We start from the raw sequence: 27887 nt of genomic DNA, 5'->3' as shown, positions 1-27887 counted from the left end.
AGCTTCCTACATCTGCTGAGTGAATCTCAAATGTCAGCATTGTCAACTCTGTGCTTCCCCATGTTTGTAGCACAGTGGGTGCCTGATATATTTCAGGAGAGAAGGACTGTCATTGGACACGTCAGCACCTCAGTATGCTGCAAAAGGAGCGCTTGCGTGATTGACAAACAGCATCTGAAATAATCCTCCCCCGGAGCTTTTGCTGGAATTCAGGGGAGTGTGTCACAGAATGCTGGAAATCAATCAAATAACAGGACTCGTACTTTATGGAGAGACTTGCAAGGTGTCCCGAGGTGAGAAAAACAGCAGGACTTTAAACAGCTAGCTGTATCGGTTGCATCAAGTGCAACATTATGAATGCTTTTGCAAATATAAGTCGTCGAGTGTGGAATATAAAGGATGCTTTCTCCCATGGAAAGCATAGAATATAGCCATAGCTATCATGATGTCACTCACTGGATTGTGAAGTCCTGATTCAAATATATTTTTGCTCCTAAATGTCGTAACAGCTTATAAAATACTCATACATGTTTATATGCTTACGTGTTCCCAGAAAAAGTATTTCACAATTAGGGCTATGATTCAACAGCTCCAACATTAAGACACTTAACATCAGGTCTTTGAACTAAATGAAACAGGCAGATGTTCAATAGATATTATTTACCATGGCCCCTGTTATAATGTAGGCCTGACCCGGGAATTTTATGGTGCTGTACAACCTGGGCATTAAAGGCTACTGCTATATTTTTAAAATGCATGTACATACATGTGTGCGAGAGAATGCTGTTTTACTGTAAATGTGTTTTACAGACATTTATGAGAAATGTGAAGTTGCTTGCACAGAAAAAAAGAGATGGACACAGAATGTATAGTTTTTGACATGGCATGGACTTCTAAGTATTTATTTGACTGAAGTCAGAGGTAAGACCACGTGCTTAGTTTGTGGAGAGCAGATTGCTGTGTTTAGAAGGATTACAGTATGAATCACCATAAAGACATAAAAGATGCAGGGAAATACAAGAACTTGACTGATGCAGAGCGGGAACGGATATCTGAACCTTTGCTAGAAAAGCTCCAAAGCTTCTTTTTTTTTTTAATCAAGCTTCACACATCCAGGGATGGATCAATCAAGAACAGCTTTATGAATTCCCAAAGAATGCCACCCTGATATATTTCCTGAAAAAAAAGAAAATGGGCCACTCTCCTAACGAATCATAACAAGACTGATCAATGACACTGCAAATAATCTGACAATAAATTTGAACTTTTTCCTCCTTGGCTCTGGATGACCGCGTTGATGTTCAGGCCAGTAGCTAATTTTTGAACGTGAGATAACAAAAGAATTTGAGATTATTGAGGAGCTGGCAGCAGTGAAAGGGACTAAGATGGGAAATGATTTGTTTGTGAATGTAAGTGCATACTTTGAGGCAGAAATAGGACTAAACTGGCAGGTGTTACAACTGATGGCTGTCTAAATCTGGCAGGGAAAAATATCTGACTTTTGAAGTGGTTGCAGTACAAAATGACTGAAATGATCCCAGAACTGAAACTGGTATTTTTGTATTGTATTAGCACCAGGTGGTCCTGTGTAAGCCAGTGCTAAATAGGGATGATGGCAGAGGTTGCTTCCTGTTAAAAGGGAATTGTTAGGGTTTCTAATATTGTAGCGTTTACCTTACAATATAAAGTACCTTGAGGCACAACTGTTGTTATGAATTGGTGCCATATAAATAAAAAGAAACTGAATTTAATTTAATTAAATCATAATCTACTCTTTGTATTAGCTTTTTCATGTGGCCCACCACAGCAATCCCAGCGTGTCAATTCTGGCTGCTTTGGAAAATTAATTGCTCGCCCCTTGTCTGGGCAGACAATTAGTACAGAAATGCCTAACAAATAATTTTATTATGATGGCATAAAAATAAAGGCCAAAGGATAACAAAAAACATTTAACCACTTTGGGTTGGGGACTAGCCAGTATGAAACTGCCATTGCTAACAGAAGCTTTCTGTTGAAAATATATTCCAAAATCCTAAAATAAAGAAATGTTTAAAAGGTCTGTCATTGTTTCTGTTCAAAGTCACAACTGAAAAATAAGCAAACAAATCATTTGCAGGTAAACTGCTGTATTTAACATTAAACAGATACTCTATTATGACAAATGTCTTTGCTCCAACAGAGAAAATTCTTTTTTCCACTAAAAAGGAAACATACTGATGCAAACAACCTGTTTCAGCACACCAGTAATGACTGAGAGTTTAGTCTTGATTAAAATAAGTCTAAATTGGTCCAGTCTCTGATACCGCAAATGGGAACAAAATACACAAAGCGTAAGCAGGAAGAAAAAGCCTCCATTAGCCTTCACTGCAGCCACTGATGATTGATATGATAGCAAGCCCATTCAAACTGCAAATTTTACACATGATTGAGGCTCTATTGGATGTAATGAAATGGCCTTCCTGAATATTGCACTTGAGTGACTGTGTTACCACCAGTACAATAGCTGCTATTATAGTTTTGGGCCCTCAACCCATTTTTCATTGTACCAGGTCCACTGTGTTATTACTGCAGAACTCAGAGTGAACCCGCGCGGCTTTGGTTTCTTGCTGTTACGGATGTGACCGTTCTCTCCACTGGGAGCAATTCATAGAGTGTTAATTGACCACCGCAATCACTCAGCAGATTTATGGAAAGTCTGAAGGGTCACAGGAGACTTCCAGGGGAGACCATCCAGGGAGCAGGGCTAGCCTCTCAGCTGCAGCTGGGGGAATTTCTAGGCTTTCTAAGTACACTACAGGTTCATAAACTCCCTGCCTTTCTTCAGTGACCCCAGAGGAGATTTACATTATATAGAAAAACTGTATTTAAACAGGCCATAAAAGAAATGAAATAATCTTGTGGGTGTCCTTGTGTGGGAATGTTGCATTATAGCAACACTTTAATAATGGCGCAGCAGTTATGATGAAAAAAATCTGAAAAACAAACACAAAATCTATTATCTTCAAATACAGACATGACCCAGTTTGTTTCTATTTTTCATCCGCTCATCCAGATGTGCATAATTCACTGGGGGGGAGGAGCTGTAACACTGACAGACTGGGTGTGGGCATTGGGGCCCATCTGGCCGACTATAATCAGCTTTAAAAAAAAAACAAAAAAAAACGGTGCTACAGACAAATGAAGGATACAAGGCGCTTGTAGAAAACCAAGGTTTCAAGCTACAGTAGCCAGCATCCTCTTGAATCTTGATTCAAGATCCAATGTGCAATGTTGACATGGGGCAGTGAAAGGATGGGCCCTGGTTTTGAGTACTGAAACAATAAAAATGGTTTTGTTCATTGTTTATTCTCCAGTGCAGTGTGTCAGTATGTCAGCGCATTAGTTTGAACAAATGCATCTGGACACTCTTAATACTGTTTAATCCCCTCTGTCAGCTGGCCAGGGTTGTCCTCGTGCCAACACACCATCTCCAGTGTGTCTCTTGTCTTCAAACAGAGAAAGTGAGCATCCAATAACATATTCCTCGTGTTCCACAGCCGAACTTCACACTCGTGGAATAGTTGTTTTTGTTCATATTAAGGTAAGAGTGAACCTTCCGTTTCTTTTTAATGCACTCTTCTTTCGTTTCTTGACTCAGGGCTTGTGTAGAGTGTTCAGAAGGAGCGCTTCTCCTTCTAATAGGCTACTAATGCTGGCTTAATTTTGAATTTACTGGGTTGTTTTTGTGGACTGAATGGTTAGGAAATTGCTCCTACAGTTTAACATGGAGCAGTTAAGATTAATTACCTTAGGCGTGCCAATAATTTTACAGTTATTATGTGATAAGCTCTATCACTTCTTCTGATGAAATGTGTTACAGTTTTTTTTAGTGAGAGTTGCCCAGCCATGATGATTTACAAGAGCTAAAAGTCTGTGTTTTGCTGTGTGGAGTCTAAACGCCATGCTCGCTTGCAGCAAAAGGCAGTACTAATGGGTTTGTGTTACATTACTAAATCAACTCGAGCTGTGAAGCGGCTCCCAGCAAACCTTTATGATCCATTAACCACCAGGGACGGTTTTGCCAGGGCCTCGGTGCCAGCTGGCAGAAACTGACGAGCCCATATCATAAGCAACCCCTGCCAGCGATAGCTTTACTGAGGTTTGCAGAACTCCCCCCACCGTTCTCTCGAGCTGATTACATACATGTTGTTTTCTCATTAGCCAAGGCTCCACGTGGTCCTGTCTCATGGAAATGTTTGATGGAACGAAGGTAAATGCGCTGTGTACAATGTGTTAGACTTGATGTCTGCAGACAGCTCGGGAAGAGAGACAAGTCTGTGGAGTGGTTTGAGTTTGGGTGGAGACAGCAGCATTTACTGTAGAACTGCAGACAAATATGCATGGACCCCACCCTAGGCTAGTGATCAACTCCTCTGTCATCAGTGTCTTTATCATGCAGACAGAGATTGATATCCAAGGATCAGATTCCCTGGGATTCCTCCTGCAAAAGAAAGTCCCATTTTTCAAACATTTGGAAACATGAAAGATTTCTGTAGCACCGCTCGACTGTTTTATTGTGTTACCCGTGAAAGCTGGCAGCGCTCTGCAATATCTACACACAAATAAACGCCTCGTTTTCCAAGTTGCTTTTCAACATTTATCAGTGCACGGCTCCTTTCTGAATATCCTTAATGAAATCTTTATGACTTTTTTTTTTAAGTTATGAGGCTGTTACAGTTAAATGCTGAAATCTTTTGAATTTGCAAGGCCTTTTCTCCCGAGTACACTTGTATCTTAGGGGTTTGTAGATGACTAATCGTCTAATGTTTCATGGCTCATTTTTTTAATGGGTGAGTAAAGGCAAGAACAAAAGAGAGCAGAACTATGCAAAAAAAAAAAACACAACTAAAGGATGACAAATGTGTGGGATTTTCTTTACATTGTAAAAGGTAATCATATGGATTGCATGTAATCCCACTGCATGTAAAATATCTATTTTTTTTCAAAATCTTACTCTTTGCTCGGAAGTGAATGTGATCTACCTACACGCCCATGGTTTCCAAACTGCATTTGTTTTATGACTCTTCGGTCAGATGGATGTAGGGGAATTCCAGGAAACAGAACTTTTATCAGAGTTTTAAAACATTAGCGAGCCGGAGCGAAGGCTGTTAAACTAACATGCATTCATTGAGTAGACACTGTTATCTAGGTCACAGGTAAATGAGATAGGCAAATCAGAGATTCCCTCCTCCTTTAGAATGAGGCACTTTCACTGGGTTGGATACCGAGCGAGGAGAGGTGGAGCAGAGGGTCATGGTGGGCATGAGCAATAGAGACTAACAACAATACTTCAAAGCCTCTTTGTATTTTGGTTTGTATTTGATCCATTGTCTCCGATGCTCTTTAGGGACCACCGCTAACAAGGCATCGTCTTACTCGGGTTGACAGAGTTTTGTATAGCTAAGATTCCCTGGGAGATTAGGTTCAGGTGAACCTCGGGGTTAGAACAGAGTGGGCAGAACAGGGAGTTCATCATTGTTGTAGGCTGTGTCTGCCAGAATAGAGGACAGTTTGATACCAACCTTTAAATGGCAGCTTCAGAGTTTTATACGCATTAGAAGTTGTAATTATGAACACTTTTGTTCAAGTATGAAAAATGTGCAATGCGGAAAAACCCCCAATAGATAAGCAAAATGACTGTTTCTTTATCTCGCAGGGATTGTAAATCCCTTTTAGAGGATTATCACAACGGCCCATTTTATTCCTCACCAGATTTTCCCTCCTCCATAATTGCCATTTGCGTCTATCTCTCTTTCTCCCTCTCTCTCTCTCTCAGTGGCAAAATTGATGGGTGGAATATCTTGAGAAATATGCGAATAAAAGCCAAAGAAGGAAACATCTCAGAGGCACACCACAATGAATGAGAATTTGAAGGATGCTAATTAAACAATGTCATGATTTATTGTCAGTAACAAAACATTTACTGTTTCAATCCCAAAGGCTTGGCTTCCTGGAAAATGTAGCATTTGGTCACAGCTCTGTTAACTTATTCGCTTCAGTTTGGGTTGCACTGAGGGTTTCGGAAAAAAAACCCCTCCTGACAGCCAGTATAATATGACCTAGATTATAGCCTCTGTGCCTGCTTTTGCCATTTTTACATCAATAAAGTTTTATTACGCTGTATTTGGATTTATACAAACATTCAAGGTAAGTGATTAATTAGCAAGCACCGAACACCAAACGAGTTTAATCATGCAGCGAGTTTTAGCCATTACAAGCTGTCAGAGTTTTCTTATCTTGACAACAACTCTAAACTGTTTACTGCTTGTAAAACTGTTGTGTAGCCTCACACGTTTTAATTGAAAAGGCTTCCTAGAAAGCCTCCCTACATCGACATGTGCAGCTCCCCGGGTTCAGAGCGCAGGCTTTTGGCTGGCTCGTGAATGGACAGGACAGAGATGTTATCTGGCCTTAGGGAGGATGTTTGCGGAGTGGGAGTGGAAGGGCTGTGGGGCTTCAGTGTGCTAATGCAACTAAGAGCCAGGAAGGCAGAGTGTTGACTCTGCAGATTTCAGCCAGCTACTGATGGCTACGGGGCTAAATACTGACCCCATGGACTAATAAAGAAAATCACCTCGGGCACGAGCCGCAGGGGTCAGAGGTAATGGCGTGGCTGCGAAAAACAGAGGCCGCAGCTTTCGATGACGACCCTGCCTAATTGAAATGACAGTTGAAGACCAGTGGGGGTAACAGTGTTTATTTACGTCTTTGTTACGCGGTGAGCAAGCACAAAGATATGCCGGGCCTGGCCATCGATGACATCGCTCCTGTATGCTGTCTGGCTCCGGGATCTCTGCGCTAGTACAATAAGGACTTCCTGTCTGCCATCAGATTCCCCGGCATTCGACCCAGGCCCTGGGATGAGGCGAGGCGGCTGCTGTGGATGTGGTTTTGTGAAAGAATATAAGTCCTAATCAGACTGACACCATGGACCTGTTCCATTCTTTTGACCTACCAGCTGACCCTCAATCTGATCTGCCGTCTATTTTGGAGCCACAGCGGTCTGCTATTTGCTAAAGCTGTATGGATTTTAGTTTCCTGTGCTCCAACAGCCTTAGGGAGACGTTGAGCCTGACTGTCAAGACCCTGTTTCACACTGCTGATGTCAGCATTTCTCTTAAAGCTCTACAGCAAGTCTGGTGACAAACTAGTTGCTGTAGAGCTAGAAATGTGTTCTGCTTGTCATAGAAAAAAAGGTTGGAGGCAATAAGCGCATGTTCCCAGCAGCAATATTGCTGAAACAACAAACAGTGGAATATAAGAGGCCAGAGGCTTAATCCTTTATTCCATTCAGTAACAACAAGGGGAACTAGAGAGAAAAAGACAGAAAAGGAGCAGCAGAACAACATACACTCGAAAATGTAAAGAATATAGCACGTAAAAAAAAAACCCTGATCTTGCTATCTGAAGAAACAGAGGAAGGCAGCATTCATGGTCTCCTGTTTCACTGGGGTCAAGGTGAAAGAGCAACCTTCAGCAACCCGAGTACTAAAACAGCCTGCTGCTGTCTAGCATGACTAGACATTCAGCATTAATGGCCTCCTGAGAGGACCTTCAGCACAGGAGGAAAAGAACACAAATACTCCCCTCTCACACCCAAGGAGCTTATACAAGTGGCGGCGTAGAGCACTGACACCAAATTGATCCAAGTTTCCAGAGCATGCCAGGTGACTGAACAATGGACACGGTACATGTACTGGAACCCTGTTTAGGACAAGTGGTTTAAAAAAATGGACGAACGTATGCATCTTCATGATATCTGAGACAAATGATAGTTTTTTTTCCCCTCTAAACATTTTTTTATAGCAGATAAACCACCACACATGTAATTTGTACAACATGTAATTTCCTGTGCAAGGATGACATAAATTAAATTTCTGATAATAGGACGCTGTGAGTTCTGAAGAAAAAAAGCTGCTTTGTGTCATGCAAATTCTGATCGCCGCAACAAGATGAGTGCGCTTGTGGTTATTTGAAAAGCAGGAAGCAGGAAATGAGCAACTATTGTCCTGCCTCCTCTTTAATTCAGCCGAAGGTTCAGGTTTCTGTCGTCACTTCAGTCCGTGAAGACTAAAACGATCACAGCCCTGCTTCCTCAAATGTTGGCAAATGTGCGTGAACACGGGGTGCCTGCCATAGGTGATTTATACGTACACAGTACATTTGATCTCATTGTGTTTCCAGGGTTTTGCTAAAGTCATTAATTCTAATATTGTGCTCTCAAAGGCGGCCTTTGTGCCGCTTTTGTAGCTTTTTTGTTAGACTGACATAGAAAAAAAAGTGTGCAAGTGCCCTTCCCTTTGCTTCCTTAACATCTTGGACAAAGATTTTGTGCAGTCTTTTGTTTGTTTTCCAGTGTTCAGTGGGCTTCTCCTCAGCCTGAGATATATCCAGCTAAATATGCATCCACATGCACACATGCAATAAAAAAACAAGTTAAAAACATGACGAACTGACTACAAGTCCTGAAGGGAAATGTGCCAGAGAAGGGAAAATAACATATCAGATGTAACAGCACAAGCTTTATTGATTCTGTGTAGCATAGGACATGCTGTACTAATCAGACAGGTTGGCACAGTAAAGTGGATAAACAAGCTCAAAAGTCTTCCATGACAGGCTGCATTCATTTTTAGATTTGCTCCGAGCAAAACATACATATAGAAAAATCCGCCTATAGTTCAATTTTGACCTTAAACTCAAATTACTGTTCTCTTGTACTGATGTGAACCACACCCTCCCCAGACACCTATGCAAGATGAAACAGAACAGAGACTTGCAAGTAATGGAGCTTTTTTCATTAACTGGAACTATCTATGGACATATGGCAAAAAAAATGAAAACATGTAGACAATAACAATTATAATAATACACAATAAGTATTAAACTGAAAACTGGCTGCTGTTTATATTTCAGCCACTGTTTATTAGGTTTCACCCCTTGTTAAGACAAAACCAAAGACAGATATACTTCTGCAGTATACAGTACGACTACACACAGTATAATAGTGTGGTTTATACACACTTGTAACGCACTTTACGGCCTTTCACATAACTTGTCTGTTAGAGCTCTCTGAATCTTTCTTTACTCTTTGTTAGTCTTTAAAAGTTGCAGGATTTCTCTCTGGTCCCATTTGTTTTATTCACGGCTATTTCCAAAAAGTAAACACATTCCCGTCTCATTCATCCATGACATGAATTTAATTAGAAGTTTCGCCTGTAGCTCTCTCAGAGGGGTCAGTGCCTTTTGAAAAAAAAGAAAAAGATCTGATTTATGTGTCCTTAAAAGGAGGAAATTTATCTGTGTGAAAAAAAAACTTGATCAGCATTCAAATATCTTTCTTAATCTGCTCCGATAGCTTAAGTCAGCAGACAAATTCAGACTTGCCTTCAAGCCTTTGTGTTCAGAACTTTCTCCCATGAACTGTATAAACTATAAATTTGTCAACTCAATCAAAACCAATAACAAATCCTTGCAACTGGCTAACTAGAATTTATATTATTTTCGATGACTCATAGCATTAAGAAGGATAACTTTTCTCACTCGACCACATGCTGACAATTTGTCCTCCCTCCAAAAAAGAATAAAAAAATAAAAAATCTTTTGTAGAAAATGCACACGGTGTCTGAAAGGGTTATTTAAAATTATTCTGAAGCTTTGGACCTCTGTCATATCTATAATGCCATTGACCTGTTGGCAAGCTTCACCTCCTAGTGCTAACACTTCAATGAAAACCTCATGAGGCCACGGTAAATTTGTTGCAAAGAAAAGACGTCCACGAACAGCGCTGATCGGGCTGAGGCCCGTGACTATTGTTGCCATCTGCTCACCATTTCCTCCTGCAAAGAAGATAATTGAATCTGAAATCACTTTTCTCTCTTGGTTTAAGAGCGAGGGTCATGTCTGTGACTAAAGTCTCCACCACAATAGTTCAGGCTCTTGTTTGTATTCTTTATGAAGCTATTTCACCCCGTGGTCGTCTCTTGCAACATCTGCCCCTCGCCCTCCAGATAAATATGGACCATCTAATCACCTGCCACACTTAATTAAAACCCCCATCAGTGGCTTTACGAGAGCCATCGAAGGGCACAGTGCCCGAAGGGGGTCGTGCAGATAAGACTTCGGCGTGTGCTTTGCAAGGTCTTTGCACAATAGAGGATGCTAAAAAATCTTTAAGCTGGTTTGGTGAAAATAGGTCAATGCTGGCAGCTGTGGGTAACATGTCCCTCGCCTGGCCTGTGGTCCAGCATGCCCCTCGTCGTCTTTAACACCCTTTGTGCCACCATCTCGGCACTAATCTGTCTTTTCACTGAGTGTTAAAATTAATTTGCAGTGATTTCTATGAGGGCAGAGACGTCGTTAGGAAACCTCAAAGGGAGAACAAATGGACAAGTTGCCAATAGTGGGCCTTTGTCCTCGGCCTGCCCCTTTCTAAATACCCATGACAGCAGCTTTGAAATGCCTCCCTGATGAGGCTCAGATGCTCTGGCCGGGGACATCACAGTGACCGTACTTGTCCGGCTGTGAAAAACATCTCATGACAGAGACAAAGTCAGCACAGCAAACAATGAAACGGACCAGATTCCAGAACTGCCAGTCAGAGTCCAGCCTGCACTGCTCCGGTGATGTATCTCGATCTGAACTTACAGATAAAGCTTAATTTTATTTCTTGCTTTATTTCCTCCGCGCTATCTTGACAGCATAGGTCCCGCCGGACCACATCAGTGAAAAGAGATAACTGTATTGCTTCAGAGAGCTTGGCTTCAACACAAAATGGTGTTCCCATGGGAAAATCAGAGACACAACTGTTTAGCTGAGCTTTCCAGTAGTGCTCATAATGCCATTAATTGTGTGCAGGGAGAGTTGGAGAAAGAGGTTGGCCACAGAGAGCTCCAGAGGAAGCCACATCGTGTAAAGCAGGTTTGTGTGAGACCGCTGCAATCTGCTGAGTTACAACCCCGATTCTCCTGCTCACGTCTTCTATCTTTTATCCCTTTTTTGCCTTTCTTATCTTTCCCTATTTATTTTTTCTCTGTTTATATCTCTCATCCACCCCTACTCCTGACACATAAACGCTCTTTCACTGTTTTACCCCACGAGGGAAGATTAATGACACAAACATTTTTGCAGTTTACAGCCGTGCGAGGCACTTTTTCTCCTTCAGCCTTACCTTCGCCCTGTAAAAAAAGGATAAACCTATAAATGCACAGGGGAGACACAGCAGGATTAAAGTGAGAAATCGAGAGCAAATGAGGAAAAGTGCGAGGAGGGCAGTTGTGGGTGGGTGTGGTGGGAGAGTTCCTCTCATCGAATTAAACTTCAATCACTGTCAAAGACACACTCAGATTCCAGACAGCCAATCAGCCAATCTAAGACAAATGATTTTGTTAAGCTTTCCTGCCACACTGGGCGTGGGAACGGCACAGATTCTCATAAAAAAAAAAAGGAGCCTGTAAATTATTTCCCTCCTGCTTCAAAGACCTGAACAACTGAAAAGAAAAAGATATGTGTTTATATGTGGTGTTTCTCTGTTGTTGTCTTGGGTCTGTCAGTCTCAGCTGAGTGGATGGGAGTGCAAACAATATCAGGGATCTACAACCGTCTGCTCACGTGCAACTGACTGAGACACGGGACACAAAAGGATGTCATCTTTCATTCTCGTGGATAAATAAAGCTCTTCAAGCATCATTTAAACCGGGGGGTATGCATTACGCTTTATTTGAGGCAGCATTTTGATCAAAGCTGCTCGGAGGAAGTTTTTTCTCTTCCCCCCTCCACCCACCCCCACATGCCACCCTCCCAGCCTCACACATCCCGCAATCCAGTCCCCCACCCCGCCAAACCACGTCTGCCTTGCTGTTGCTAATCACTGGTGGTCTCCTGACTGCCAACGGTAATTGATTAGAGAGAGGAGTGCTGGTTGGGGAGGAGGGGGGAATGGAGGGGAAAGTTCAACCCAGAAGTTCTCAAGGTCACTGCCCTTTTCTTCCCCCGTCTGAACTTCTTTTCTCATGCTATTAGGTATCAGCCACAGGGGAAACTGCAAATATTTGGCTCACTCTGTATGACTTCCAAGAGGTTTGGTGGTGGCGAGCACAAACAGGATGGTTTACGTAAGCAAAATGGATGCATCTGCTGAAGAGAAACACGATGGCGAAAAGGCTCAGAGTTTGCAATGTGTTGATTTAGGAACTCAACATCCTTGAATGAATAGGATTATTTTTGTAGACCTCCCCCAACATCGATGGTTCCCGAATGCCGCCACATTGTTTGGCCCCTGTGTGGCCACTCAGCATCCTTCACAATATAAAGACAGCTCAGTGGATGTTATTCTGATGAAATAACTCACTCCGTTCGTCCTGATTTTACAGGAAGATGTGACATTCCTTGCCCCTGGAAAGTGACTCACACTGCCGTCTTGTTTAGTAAATGCAATTACGGACCGGTTGAACCGTTCTCCTTTTCTGTGAAAAAGAGTCACGAAAAATACTCTTTCACTTTCCTTTTTTTTGTGCGTGTGAGTGCTCTGTATGACCAAACAGGGTCATGTTCACGCTATGGACACAGAGCCTATGTGTATGGAAACATGACTGTCACAGGAAATGTTCAACATGTTTCACAGAAATGCAGCCGAGCAAGAGGTGAGGGCGTTTTAGAGAGGCGCCCTCCCAGTGCTGCGGGCTGGTGTTGATGTTGGCTTCACGGTTGTCTCGGGGGTGCCCAGAGTTTACCACTCTCTGGTTGCGAGGCCAGTAAAAAAACACTCAGAGCATGCTCAGATGCTCACAGACCTATGTCTGGACATGTAGGCTAACTCACAGAGAGCGATGAGGACTAAGTGATGTAACTTTATGAATGTAAGGAAAACGTCAAACAAACCCAAGAGGCAAAGTTAAAGACAAATAATTAGAGTAGCTCGGAATTTATATCATCACTCAGGGAGTGCAGACTGGTGGGTTTCCATATTTGTCTCAGTCATCTCTCCCACTTTTTTTGCCCCAGGCTGTAGCAGCTGTAAAGCATTCATCTTTGTCTGCTCTGTCACTTACACTGTCTCTCAGCATTCATCATAAGGAACTCATTTTTCATAAATCTGCCAGTAAGGTCGCAGATTTTCAGCTAATTTCAAACACAACCCATATAAAGGAGACGGAACATTAATCCTACATATATCTTTTCGTTCCCCTACTGCTTAGGTATATTCAAACAACATGTAAAAAGGATTATGACAAAACTTGATATTCTTGCAAATACCAGATCAAGATATCATGAAAGCCAGCCGCACTAGCCCGCGAATGAAAAGCACTTGTGTGGTTTAACTTTATCCAGACTTGTGAATGCCAGTGGAGGTCCTTTTTAAGAAGTGGTGGGCTCTGTTTTCTGTCCTGTCAGCGTTGTGCATCTGCTCTCCACTGCCCCCCTTTGTTGGGCTTGAAGTATTGATAGTGATTATGTCAGAGACCCTACTTTCTAGCTCCCCTCATAAAAGCACTGCATTTTTCTGATGATGCACACCAACTTGTGCCATTTTATATTAATTTTAGATTATTTTCTCGTAAATCTTTAACCCCCAAAACAGTGGAAAGTATGTCATTTTGTCTAATGTCTATAGAGCCAGTAGCTCTCAGCTTGGTTCTGTGCTTTGTAGCTTTGCTGTCATGTTCATATCTGAGGAAAACTAAACATATACGTTCTCATCTGCAGCTAAAAGCATAAGTCAGGCTGCTTATTTTAGATCACCTTTCTTCCAGTAGAAACTACCATGTGGGTCTTTGAGTGATGCAATATAAAAGCACCAGAAAGCAACAAAGAGTCTTCAACCTTGCGCTAACCCTATCAATAGTCAACTGGCTTCACACTGAAATCATCTCAAACCTCTGTTATTTATGTTAAAAAAAATAATTTCTGGAATATTACCAAAAGCAAAAATCCAGTTTTATTGGAGCTTTACTGGGTTGAACTTGTTATTTGAATACGGTCGATACAATTAATTTTATTACAGATAAAAAAAAAAGAACATTAAACTGGGATTTCATAAATTGTAGGTGAATAAACACCTTGAAACTTGAAAGATGAGACGCAAACAGAAACAGCGTCGAAGAAACAAACAGTAGTGGCTTCCTTTCGCTCCACAAAAGGTGAGAGGTGGGTACTCAGGGAGGAGTAATTATTCCCATCACTCTACCGTCACTGTATGGGCGTGAGAAAAAAAGCACGTATATCATCTTTTCATACAAGCCTTCAATGTGGGTGGTGTGGTAAAATGGTTTTAAGCTGATGCTGGATGATTTATCAAGTAGCAGAGAACAGGACTGGGCCTGTGGAATGAAGGAAATGTCATCCGATGCCATACGGGTTGTATGAGCCAAGCATCCGCAAGCCCATATTCTCACCTGTGTCCAAACACGCTGACTGATGACCTCCAGAGAAACTGAACACTGCCTCATATTAATATAACTGTCTGCGCTAGACAGACATATATATACATATATGTACACATATATAAATAAATGTGTTTTTACTACATATTTAAAGATATACTAAACCATTAAAAAAAAGTTATCATCTCATCACCTTGGGTCATGGCCAATGTGGATATTACTTTGATATGTTTCACTAACACCCCTATATACTGCTCTGAACATGACAAAACTGTCCCAAGATCCGATCTGATGTATCAGGTATCAAGGTCACGGTGCCAGGCACTACTGGAGGTTACGAGGCTGTGACGAGCACCGCTGTAATACTGAGGTCCTCTGAAGCAAGAGTGTATCTGAACTGCTTATCATATCAAAGCATGCTGATTAAGGCAAGCATTCATTTCAAGTGTTCACCTAAGCTGAGGAGCATGAATTGGTGGCTAAGCAACATATATTGTAGCTGAGTGTTTGTGCTGAGTGCAGGCGCTGTGGCTTTTATCACACAGCAGCATTTTATACCAAAGGACGGGACAGTATCTTGTCTTATTTCAGTCCACAGAAGCTGAGCTGGTTATTGTGAAATAGGTGTGTTTAGTAGTATAATGAGCAGCCAGTCACAGGCATGGCAAAAGCAAATGCAGTAAAACAACGACCTCGGAGGTGCCCGTGGAGAAAGAGCCCTCAATGTTTTTCACGCAGGCTGTTCTGTTGCTCGTGTTTGCGTGGTGAAAAGGATCCTCTAAGGGAGCAGGAGAAAAAGATTAATGGGGCCCCTCTGCATGCACACTCGGATCAACGGGGATCAGGTGAGAAGGAGACTATCCAGATTACAGTGGAGGATCTGGGAATAGTTAACACTAACTTCAGCCTGTTTGATGAGGACTCTCTGACCCCGAGGAACAGCATGTCTCGCTCAGCAAGCTCTGTGTATGCCTGCTCAAGAGCTCTGAAAAAGAAAAGACTGAAGCCTCTGTCTTCACTCTGTGTACAGCCCCAGGCTGAAGCAGCAGTCACTTCTAGCAATGGAGAAGATGATGAGCAAGAGGATGAAGTGTTGTCTGGAAGCAAGTTGGATCCTGAAAACCTTTTGACACCACCTGTCATCAATCTGATTCCACCTACGCCCTCTGACTTTGCAGAGATTGATAAATTCTTTGAAATGAATTTAGAGGAAAGTGTGACACACACAACTGGCATTGATGGAAGCGTTGCTGCTTGTGACCAGGACACTTACGAGGATAAAACAAAGAGTGTGGAGACTGAGCAGCCAAAAAAAGTATGTGTACTGGCTGAGAGTACGGCCAATAGTGAAGTCGAACCTGAGAGGGGCCTTAGGGATGAGCTTGGAGAACAAAGAGAGGCTGTGCCAATTAAAAATAAAGAGAAAACTAAGGGTGAGCTCTTCCGAAGCACCTTCCAGGTGGCTCCTCTCCCTGAGCTCCAGGAGAAAAGTGAGTCTAACAGTTTTATTTAAATGTACACTACAGTTAGTCCTTTTCTGCCAGGAGCTAGTTGGATGAGAAGATTAATATCAAAGGATTTTTTTTGGGGGGGGGGGGGGGGGGGGGGGGGGGTTCAGTGGTGAGGTAGCACAGCCCAGCCTGGCCAAAACACTGAGACCACCTAGCTTAGCTTTGAATAGTGTCCCTTCAAAAACTCCAAAGCAGTCCTGTTTCCATGTTGCATACTCTAAACTCCAAAGTCAAAATATCTTGTGTTTTTGCACTAAACTCTGTCCAGGTAAGACTTTCAATGAACTGCAGACTAATCTCATGAAACACATTTGATGCATCACAGAAGGAAAGGCACAGATGCAAATAATAAATGTCAGAGTTGCATCAGCTGCCTCGTGCTCTGCATCCGCTCCATCCTGCAACGTAACAAGCTGACACGGCTAAATAGAGCACAGCTAAATATAAAGCTGGCAATGAGGCAAAAGAGAAAGAAAGAACAAAAGAAAAGTATGTGTTTCCTTTATCGTGTTTTATTTCAAGCAGATTTAAGTTGTTGTTTCCTTCTCTATCACAGGGAGCTTCAACACTGGAATAAATCTGTTACCATTTACTGAGAACAACTTGGGTGAGTTTTGATGACATGAACTTGCAAGTGGTTGTGTTTAAACCTTTTTTGTAAGCTTTAGAAAAAAAACTTAGGTGCGAGGTAAATGACACCAGATGATGATTCTCTTCATCCAACCATTAAAGCTCCTGTGCTGCCTCATGGTTTTGATCTTAGCTCCCTGTTCACATTAAAATTGCAGGCATTATTTGACACGGTTACAGTACCTCGAAAGCCTCCTTGGGGAGTTGCAGAAGTTCCCCTTTGTTGGAATCTCTTTTTGGCCATTGTGTGTGTATTCCCAGTGTGTAACTGGTCAGGCCGTTCCCAGGTTTTGGGTTCCTGTGACTCAGCATGCTCTCCTCCCTCTCTCAAAGAGATGACTCTCTTTTCAAACCAGAGCTGGACAATAACACTGGAAACGATAAGCATCGCTTTTGCCTATCCATTACATAAATGTGCTGAAAAGTTCTGAATCTCAAGCTTTGCTTTGTCACTGACCCCGTGTGTGTGTTTAAACAGTTGCCAAACTCTGTCACGCACAAACTTGGAGCGTTTAGTGTGTCTGCAGGTGTGGGTGCAAGGATGCAATGTGTTTGTCTGTGCCAACCAGTCAAGGGTAAGACATCTTATTTGTGTTTTGACGTGTCCCGACGGAGCCGACTCAGACTAGGAATGAAGTTCATCGTTCCATTATTGGAGTTTTCACCCTTTTAAGGCAACATCAGGCCGGGTCCCTCAGCCTGCACCAAATTCCCTGTCCTTTGTTTTGGTTGGCATTCTTTTTGGCTGTGCCAGGAGGAGGGGTACAGCTACCCTCCATTACCATTCTCAGACACATCTCCATCTTGTGCCCATTCTGCCATTCATGGTGAAAAGAAATCATGGAGTCAGACTGGAAGCGATTTTCTCAGCACTTCAAAGACACACTGTCATGTCTGAGGTCGGCTAGAGGATGGTGCTCCTACATGTCTTCGCATTAAGCCAAGATTCATCACTTTCCTTACATGGCTGTTCAAGTCAAGGCGGTTGTGTTTTGCACTGAGTGTTCTGAATCTGCTTTGCAACAGACTAGACTTTTGATCCTTCCCAGAGTGACTCAAGAGCAGCCAGGTGATGAAGAGAGTGCCAGCTCGCTGCCCCCCTCTATGCACTCCACTGTCTCTCCAGGTCCCAGACAAGATTCCACTGCTGACACGCATAAACCAATTACGCTGTCTTATCTGATTCTGACTCCATCTGAACCCCAATCCATGTCAAACCAGCCTTTCAGAGACAGGCCCCTGAAATGAAAAACACGCGTTAAAGATTTCTGTGTTGTTGTAATCTATTTGAACAGACTACTGTTTTTGAGTTCTCAGAGGGGTCCTGACACTTTTGTCTCAAAACATATAGTTAAGTCAGAGTAGTCACAATCACATCACTGCCTTGTGTTGCCTGAAAAAGCCAGGCTTTGATGTCATATTCTCAGCCTCATTCATCTTGCTTGTTATGATAGCAGATAATAAACATATCTGCTCGCTGACCAAGTGACATTTGGAAAATAGAAGAATATGCGCTTTCTGTGGGAAAGAACGCGGGCTGTCAGAGAAACATGTCATCAACTAGACAGACTTTACTGTGTTGCCCAGCAACTCCATCTAGCTGCGTCCAGTATCAGCACTGCAAATAAACCTGGTGACCTGGGCGCCAGAAAAAGGACACACTAGCTTAAAAGGAAGAAAAAGGACTTGATTGAATTGCTTCTTCCTCTTCTTTTTTTAAAAACACAGCTCTAATAATGAATTTTGCATTTATTGACTGACTTTGTCTTTGCAGATGACCTGACCAACAGAGACTTAAGTTTCTCCGATATTCTCAAACGTGAACTTTGCCCGCTTCCTCACACCACCATGATGGCTACATTTGCTCACCAAAGAGTAAGGCTATCAACCAAAGGTTTTTTTTTTCATGATTGCTTCATACTCTGTAGTCTATAGTCTACATCTTTGCTTAACGAGACTCAGGTAATATACAGAGCATCTACTTTAAGATATCTGACCTTTGCTCAAGAGATGCTCTGTAAGAAGTCAAAATTACAGACTGACTGTAAAGTGAATCTGCTTTTTCCTTGACAGAGGATGATAACTCGTTCGTGCAGTCTCGAGGACAGGCTGACTAGGAGTGCCACTTTCCACGGTTTAACTCAGACCACAGATCAACACCATGAAGAGGAGGGGTCGCCAAGACAGCGACGAATAACTGTCGGTGATTCTGGTAATATAATATGGCCAAGCAAGCTTTGTTACTACATAATACTACTATTCCAACTAATTAGAAACACAACCTTACAAGAAGCTCATCTGTTTTTCTTTGTGTATTTTGCGCAGCATCCTATATGCCTCATTCTAAGGATCAGAATGGAAACTTTTCCGAGAAGGTACTGTAAATCATCAAAGCCGAGCCTTCAGGGTGGCATCAGCACACAGCCCAGAGCTGCTGCAATTATAGAATATACTCTGTTTATATTTCCCAGCTCCCTTGATCTGTCAAAGCAATGACTCAACAAATAGTCTCAGGATTTTAGTCTTTGTGTCCAGGATTTGCCAAGCAAGATTGCTTGTATCCTTAGCAATCTACGTGTTAGCCGAAACACAAGAAAGTACAATTTTTTTTCAAGGCCAATCACTCATGTCCTGTATTTGCTATCTCCAGGCATTAACAGTCATTTAAGCAATTGTGCAACATGTATCTTAAGCAGCCACATCTCACGCTGGAGCACCATAAAAGTGCTGATGCTATGGATTATTTGCATGGTTTAATATGTTGTTTTTGCTGTGTCATGCAACATAATGGGGAAATCCCACAGACGAGGCAGACTTCATATATTTAATCATAGTTACTCTGTAAAGCTTCCCTTGAACGGGACATTGTAGGTTTTTCTTCCGGGAATGTCATAAACAAAACAAAAATAAGACAAAAAATCTGACTAAGGGAACAATTACACAAAAACCTGTGTTTAGGGTCCCCACTTAACTAAACATTTCATTGTCTTTGACGAAAAACATGTTTACAGTTAAACACACAAATATGTTTTTTTGGTGTAATATGTCCAAACACTTATATCCAACGTAGTCATACTAATTTCCATTAAAGCTGTGATTCAGATGAATACACGTCTGGAATTTCATTGTTATGTCTTGATGTTTTACCACCTACTGACTTGTTGTTGGGGGGGTTTTTTGCATCCAGATGTTTGAGTCACAATCGTCTTTGTGCGTCATTTCCTGCTCTCAGGATTTTCCAACCGCTACTACTGTTTGGACTGAAAAAAGACCCCCAAAAATCCCCAAAACAGTACAGAATAACTACTCAAACAGGACTGGAAATTGGATCACAGAGTAATCAGATCACTTTATGAAGTTAAAATAAAGTGATCTGATCTGTGCAAATAAAAAACAACAACAACAACAACAACAACAACAACAAACAGATTAGATCGGTACGACTGCAATTCAGCAGAAGTGATAACTGCACGAACAAGATTACAAAAGAACGTAAAAGTATTGCAGTGTTACGTTTTGGCCTGAGCTGTGCCTGATGCATCATGGCTCCTCATGGCAAAGAACTGACTGAAGCGAAAATGAATGAGCCAAAACACAGCTGCAGCAGCAGTTAGATGATATCAGAGGAGTCATACTACCAATAACGCAGCCATCCTTGCAAAATTATTTCACACAGCAATGGTTGTTTATGTGAACTTGCAGCATAGCAAGAAGCCTAATATGTGTGGGAAGTGCATGCTTTAGTCAGATAATATCAAAATAAAGCCGAAGAAAAGTTATGCTTTCAGTACACACCCAAGTACACACCCCAACAGTCAACATTTTTTGGGAAAAACAATTTTTCCAAAGAAGAAGGTAAAATAATAAAACTCCTACAGCAAGGAGCTGCTAAAGAGAAGTGCGTGAAAAATATTACAACATTTATGCAACTTGCTGGAAAGCAGATTTGTGCAAGACTTATACCAGGGAGATGTAATATGTAATGATACAAAAAATATGATGTCATTTTGGATAATTCACCATTCTAGTTAAAATACACAGAGATATACACATTTTGTAGTCCGCAAGTTGTATGCCAAAACTCATAAGCAATGGTCTATAGATGCTTGTGTGTATGGTATAATGCTATACACCCAAACAATATGAATGTCCAAAATGCTGACTTTAAGTAATTTGATTACACATAGATTTTCCATGGAATTTGTTACATAAGTACAGTGTAAATCGTTAAATGTAATGGAATCAAACATGTTTTTTTTTCTTAATATTTAACCATTTGAATAAATAAACCTTTGCTTTGATATACTTCAGTTGCATTTTACTTAAAATTACTGCTTCCTGTTTATGAGGGCAAAGAGTCATTTTTTTGAGTGTATATACTTAGTGTGGTGTGTTTTCACACAACACTTGCTCCACGCCTCTGTGTAATCTGGTACAAGTTAGCAGCTGTCTAGCCTCTCCTTCTCCCCAGGATGTAGAGAGGCAAGTGGCCAAATCTTTCAGGGATCTGAACACTGAAGAGGTGTGCCAGTGGTTTACCAGTATTGGACTACAAAAGTGTATCCCTTTCATCAAAGGTAAAACACAGTCTACTGGCAATGCAGATTGGTTTATTTTTAGTGTAGATGGAATAAACTGTAATTAATGAATGCTATTAAATTGAGATGAAAAAAATAGATGAGGATATAAGAGTATTAAACCTCTTAAAACTGAAACATGTCAGTGTCTAATGCATAAAAAGAGAAACGTCTTCAAGAAAGTCCTGTCGATTAAATCAAACAGCCTACTATCCATAGTATCTGCACTCTAAAATATGATGCATGTGTTTTGATTGCATTTTGAATATTACATGTCTTAACAATACTTGATTTTCAGGTCTTGATTGTTGCAGTTTATTGATGGTTGTTAAAATCAGCTGATACATGAATAAATGCTTGTTGCAGAGGCAAATCTGTGTGGTGCAGACATGGCGTCTGTAGATGTGAATACTCTGGACACCCTCCACATTAGCACAGTGGACGACAGGGAGAAGTTACTGTCGGCCATTTATAATGAGCTTCACCCTCCCAGCACGGTGACTCAGAGAATCGACTCGTTGCTCGGTATAGTTACTATGTCAAACCATGTCAAATAATATTTCATGCAATGAACAATGTAACAATGTAATTTATTGATGTTTTCCTTTTTAAACAGAATCATTGGGGCCTGGTGATGTGGAGACATTCACTGCAACGCTGGTGTCAATGTCCAAGTCCAAGTCTTCTCCTCATGTGAGCTGTTTGAATACAAATCGGCGTTCCTTCAAGCTGAGGTGAAGCCACTCATGTAATGTGAATTCCAGAAATTAAAAAAAGCAGCAAAACAAACACAAAAACAATCCATCATTTTAACCTATTAATCTAATTCTGCTACAGAAACAACAGCCAAAACAACGCAGTGCAGAGGAGTGCTCAACTAATAGAGATTACTATCAACGGTGAGTGCTGAAGCTCAGTTTGCTAAGATCTTCAGTGTCTGCACTATTTGCAATGAATGGATGTGAATGTTAAATATTCAATTATGTTTCCATAGGCAACAGACACTGAGGATGAAACAGGAGTCATCTTTACCTGTGATTTACTTTTGTGTTTCAGCGTCAGAGCGAATAGTTCATCTCAGAACCCCGAAGGAAACAACAGTGGGAAAGATTATGGACTCGTGCATCAAAATGCTGGGAATGACAGAAGACAAGAGTCTCTTCACACTAAAAGACAAGCAAGGTTCACCGAGCGTTATTCAAAAACACTAAGCCATACTGTTTACGCAGTAAACGTGTTAAATATATGATTTAATTTCAAGGTTCACCAGAGGAGCTCTCACCAGATCAACAGATTGGGACTCTACTTCCATCATCATCATCATCATCATCTGCAGCAGCAGCAGCGAGCAGTCAGCTGGAACTGCACTTGGTTAAAAGGGTAGATTAAAAACAATCATAATAAACAGTCCGGCATAAAATTCAAACACACCAAAACAAAGCTTTCTGTATGATTTTTTTTTAAATTGTAGGACAAACCGACTGCTTCTGCATCCCAAGACAGTCCAGAGGAGAACAGCCCCGATGAAAATCATAACATTAACAATGACATCCGAGGCAAACAGCTGGCTAAAGAAGAGCGGATCAGGGAACTAAACCAACAAGTGGCCTCACTACAAAATGTCATCCATCAGGTCCATATCTGTGTTTAAAAAATTTGCAACACTAAAAATATTGTACTCAATTAATATTAAACATCACGATCTGGTTGATCTTTACGTCCCCCAAAAGGTCCAAGAGCTCCATCATGGCCTGGTAGCTTTTTGCTCAGAGTTGAAGAGCATGGATGGAGACACGAATGTTGATGCACTCGGCTCTGCTGAGCTGAAGCAGAGACTGGAGCTGGTTAACAGCCGACTGCATGACAAGAGGCAGAACCTGCAGACCCTCAGAGACAACATTACCGACTTCACAGCTGACAAGCAGAAGTAGGAGGACCATCACCTTTAATTAGCAACTTATTTAACAATACAAATACTTAAAAAAAAAAAAAAGAAGCTTTTTTCACCTTCCAGAGACAAAGTGCAATTTAGAAATACAAGCACCTGTTGTAGTAGTTAATGATCTGTTGAGACTTTTACTTAGTTTTTAAAGAAATATACCTGAACCACATTTGTTTCTGTGTATGTGAGCTTGAACTTCCATGAAATGTGGTTCCTTTGCCTTTCAGGCAGTTGGAGGTTCATCTCTTGGAAAAGATGAAACTGAATTGCCACGTGTTTAAGGAAGAAATCTGCATCGTGCATCTCAATCGACAGGCGGCTCAGCTCCACAGTGCTTTGCAAGAAAGCTACGTTAAGGTACTGCTGATAAAACGAACCTTTCATCGATTTATTTTTAGTGCTGCTGTAGAGTTTAACTGGCACAGCGAAGGCCTGCAGGACTTTAATCAACAGCATGTGAACTGCAGCTACACCAATATGTGGGAAAGCTCTATGGTCTGAGTCAGAGAATGTTTTGACTGCTAAAAATAAACAATGAGAAGCTGATGTTTGCACCAAAACAACTCTAAATATTGAGAAAGGCATCCGTGGTATGGGATAATAAAATGCTACTGGAGAAAAAAAGGACAAATTTGGAGCTTTCGGAATTTCATGCCATTGCGCATGCTGTCCCTAACCATATCAGAGCAACTCATGTTCCTGACCTTTGCCCTAAAAATTGAAGCCAGACTTAGAGGATAAATTCATCTGCAGAACAAGTGACGTTCACACATTTGATCCGACTGGTGACTGAATTAGACAGCACTGGGAGGGGTGGTCTTGGCCTCTTAAAGTGGAAGGCCAATATCTGAGACTCTTAACTTTGGTCCTCTGAGTGACACACAGTGTCTGCTCTGTTTCATTAAGTTGCGCACTCATCCCCGTTGTGAGAATGAGTACACAATGCAGAGTGAAATCCATTGTACGAACATGCACTTTCTTTTCCTGAGAAATGATGTTTAGCGCTGACATTCGAGAGCCTGTGACCATACCAACAATGGAATGTGTGTGACAAAAGCCACTTGGAGAGAGCGGTGGCGAAACGGGCCAGCGTGTGTAAAAGTATCTCCATCTATCCCCCGAGGTGCCCACTTTTTTTTTTTTTTAATGTGGCCCTTTTATCCTGCTGGAGAAGCCCTAACGAGGTGCCATGAAAGGACACGCGCGGCTTCGGCTTTGAAAGGTGCCCCGTGTCACGTTGCCACCCCAAGGCAACGTTTTTTTAGGTGCCGAGTTTGTGGGAAAAGCAGCAGTGCTAATGTTTATCATATGACCTAATCAGAGTTAACACACAGGTCAGAGCTGAGGAGCAGCCTGGGAACTGATAGATCTGCTGTTCAAATAAGGAACAGACTGCCCTGTGTTTGGTCTTGTAGACTGCCCCACATTACAGACAATAAGGAAATATTTCATCATCGGCAGTCTAATCTCCTGGATCTATTGCAACTGGAGAGCATCAATAAAGCAGCCGAAGGGGAAGGCGAAAGAGAAACAGAGGCGCGGAGTGAAGGGAGGAGGGGAACGACAACAAATGGAGGAAATGACTTTAAATAAGCAGTTTAGCTTGGACGACTCAAAAACTTCAGACAGATTATTAAAGTGGGGAAGTTGGGAGAATTATGTTTCACCCAGGCTTGAGTCGCGCTTTGAGCGTGGGTCACGTTTTGAGAAGAACCTCCCACCTTTTATTTCTATTTTTTCGCAATGACATGCATGAGTTTAGGAAACGGATAGTGTGTTTCCGCTTTTTATGTAGACAAAGTCATCGTACAAGCTGCGGTTTATCAGTGTGGTCACACTGTCTCCCAATTCTCTATCCCTCATTTTCTTTCCCATAAGACCTCTGCTCTGTGAACAGCTAGGGCATCTGCATTCACAATGACAGGACTGAATGTAGATCTACTAACACCCTTCATTTCAAATGAAATATAATCCCTTCCACTTAGCGTCTATGTTATTTAGCCTGTCAGAGAATCTTTTCTCACTCTGTTTGAAACAAATCTCTTTCACAGATGATGTTTTAAACGGTTGCATTCGTGCAATATACGGCAATATTTCTTGTCGCCGAGCAGACGTGTGAGTGATTCCCACCTGAATGACCTTTGTGATCTTTCTGTTTGTGTTTTAATTGCCTGCTTTTGGTCTGCTCATGTGTCTGGTGGTGTGTATGGGGGAGGAGATGCGCTCCATGTCTGGCTCAGGTAGGCTGGGATTTGATCAGCTTTTGTGGGTAAACAAGAAGAATATGAAGAGAAAATTCCTCGGGTTCTTGGCGTGCGTCCAAAACGGAGCAAGCCAAGAGGGAAAACGGTGGGCATTAGAGTCTGTTCCTCGAGGGGCTTCGGCTGCGTTTCCGTGGATATATCCTGTCTGGCCCACTTGTCTGAAGAAAAGAGAAGCCTTAGCTTTGACCCCTGACCCCGAAAAAGCGGCATCTATTGCTCCAAGGCATTCACACGCCATGCGGGGGGGAGGGGAGTATGCCAAGAGGCTGGATAAGTGAACATTGGAATTCAGCGGTCGGACTCACAAGTTATTTCGGATCCCTGCAAGCTACTTGTGGTGCGATCGCTTCCCAAGCTAATCATTACATCTTGGTGGTCTCCTGGCTTTGACGCAGCCTGGGCCTTTATCTCCTGTAGATTTCCACGTACGATATCTGTAATCTTTTTAGTTTGTTTTCTAAGAAGCAAAAATAATGAAGTTACAAGTTTATCTTAAGAAAATGGTAACTGAGTTAGTTTCATGTTTCACTGGCACAGAAGCTGGTTTGGAAGTCAGTCCTTGTATAGCTGGCAACCTACACAGAGGAAGAAGAGGAAACCTGAACCCTATACTGAGAATGGTCTCTCATTATTTTGTAAAAATCTATGATGAAGCTGGAGGCCATCTGTAAATGAGTATTACTGAGTGGTATTGATCTTCTCACCATAGAAAACAGAATTATTCCCTCCAAATGTTGAACTACTCCGAACTTTCCTAAAAACCAGCTGTGGCTGAGACTTCACTACCCAGGGTTTGTGTATCTATTTACTGTAAGTGAGACATGGGACACAGCAGATTTTGCAATAAATTTGTATCACTCCACTGCAAATGCCTTCAAATCTCAACCATCTGTCTCTAAGCTGTCTCTGATTGCTTGCTTTAAGGAATACGCTCTTTTTCTGCTTTCAGGAAAAGGCTCGAAAGAAGACTTCGCCCATTGGTAGCCTGAGCCAGCTGGTGTCACCGCAGCGTCCGGCCATGCTGCTGGTCGTACAGGAGAACCAGAACCCCGATGGCCATTACGGCTTCTCCTGTCGCTATGGGGAAGGCAGCGGACTTGTGGTGGTCGAGGCGGACAACTCGCAGCTCTGTGTGGATGACAGGTGACTCAAACAAAAACAAAAAACGTATTCATAAATGCACGCTAGTTAGTGAGAGCGGAGCTCAGCATCTTACTCATTTCACCCATTCTTTCATTCACTCTCTCTCTGCGCGTGGTAGCGATGGCAACCCATCAGAAAACAAGCAACATAACGTAATACTTGGATGCAGAAGAGAGTGAGAGGGAACAGATAAAAGAACTTCATGCAATTAAGAAATTATAGAATTACAGCGAGTACGAACTGTGCTTAGAGACACTGCCCATCATTTAAAACAATACTGCAGGGGAAAAAGAAGTCTGTGTGACAGAATCACGGTAGCTGAAAAGAGTCTTTCAGGCTCGCTGTGTGTGTTCCTTTATCGCAGCATTCGCGCCAATGCTCTTTACGCAGCTAATGAAAAAATACAAGGAACTGCTCTAAGTTTAACCTGGGTGTCTATAAAGAAAAACTAATAGAGGGCTTTTAACGAGCTCTGTGTAAATGTGTAGCTTTTTCATTTTTAATGCTCTGTGATTCGTGAATTCTTCAAGAGCATTTTTTGTGTCTTACATAAGCCGAGGTCTTACATTTACCTGCAAAGATGTATTTTTTCTCCATACATAACTTGAAATAAAGATCTAACACGTTATCTTTGCATGTGTGTGTTTCGCTATCAGATTGGTGGAGGTGAACGGTGTGTCGGTGGTCAACTCAACACACGAAGAGCTGACCGACCTCCTGTGGCAGGGCCCCAGCATTCAAGTCGTCGTCCTTCGTCAGCCCCCGCCTGCCCTCCCCTCCCCTCTGTCCCTGCAGCACATGGTCAGCTGTGATCTGGAGCAAACATGCTGCCCAGGGGGAGACGTGGGCAGCACAGAAACCCGTCCACAGCGCAGGGTGATAGCCATATGATGACACACAGCAGTATTAAAACTGTCCAGTAATGTGAGACACCATGTCGTCTTTTGTTGTTTTTACTGATGACACTGTTCGTCATAAGTTGTTGACAGCTGCCTTTTAGTTCAGAATATCAAATAGCAATAGGCCTGTTTTTCACCATGTGTGCACCAGCTTGTTTTTGGTATTTATTAGCATGAAATGCATTTCAATGTATGCCTGGCGGAACAGTTATTAAAAAAAAAAGTAAGACAAGAAAAGACTACATTTCCCTGTTTTATATCGTCTTTTGTTTTCAACTAAAACGAAGAAGGACAGAGTCTGACAGTTTCACTCCACTAGATATGTGATAAGCATTTCTTTTAACATCCACCAGAGTAGGTGTCACAATGTAAGACTGATTACTGTGCATGCTTCAATTTTTTTAAAAACACATATAGAGCTGGATATAGTCTTACAAAAGTGATCTAATTTACAGGCACATCCAAAAGCATCCTGCCTGCACAGGTTTGTCTCTAAGATCGTCT

The 27887-nt window shown here is 42.0% G+C and overlaps 1 protein-coding gene across 5 annotated transcripts; it reads left to right on the top strand.

Annotated features, from left to right (window-relative positions):
- The first annotated feature begins 200 nt into the window (after positions 1-200).
- On the top strand, positions 201-27887 carry LOC134640262 (uncharacterized). Of its 5 annotated transcripts, XM_063491920.1 has the most exons (17): positions 3454-3580; positions 10894-10956; positions 16485-16535; positions 18333-18433; positions 18632-18770; positions 18884-18933; positions 21030-21135; positions 21502-21660; positions 21752-21869; positions 21973-22034; positions 22192-22317; positions 22397-22515; positions 22607-22768; positions 22866-23062; positions 23305-23434; positions 26291-26484; positions 27141-27636. In XM_063491920.1, exons 4-17 carry the CDS (start codon positions 18407-18409, stop codon positions 27373-27375), a joined length of 1824 nt encoding a protein of 607 aa, XP_063347990.1. In that variant the 5' UTR covers positions 3454-3580; positions 10894-10956; positions 16485-16535; positions 18333-18406; the 3' UTR covers positions 27376-27636. The 5 variants fall into 5 exon arrangements, with proteins under 5 accessions (XP_063347988.1, XP_063347990.1, XP_063347991.1 ...); XM_063491918.1 differs by lacking the exons at positions 3454-3580; positions 16485-16535 and adding an exon at positions 201-293 and having other exon boundaries at positions 27141-27887; XM_063491921.1 differs by lacking the exon at positions 10894-10956.

Source organism: Pelmatolapia mariae, linkage group LG13, assembly GCF_036321145.2.
Source record: "Pelmatolapia mariae isolate MD_Pm_ZW linkage group LG13, Pm_UMD_F_2, whole genome shotgun sequence".
Classification (NCBI taxonomy): Eukaryota; Metazoa; Chordata; class Actinopteri; order Cichliformes; family Cichlidae; genus Pelmatolapia; species Pelmatolapia mariae.
Note: the sequence above shows the minus strand (reverse complement) of the source record. Positions and strands in the feature narration are given on the sequence as shown.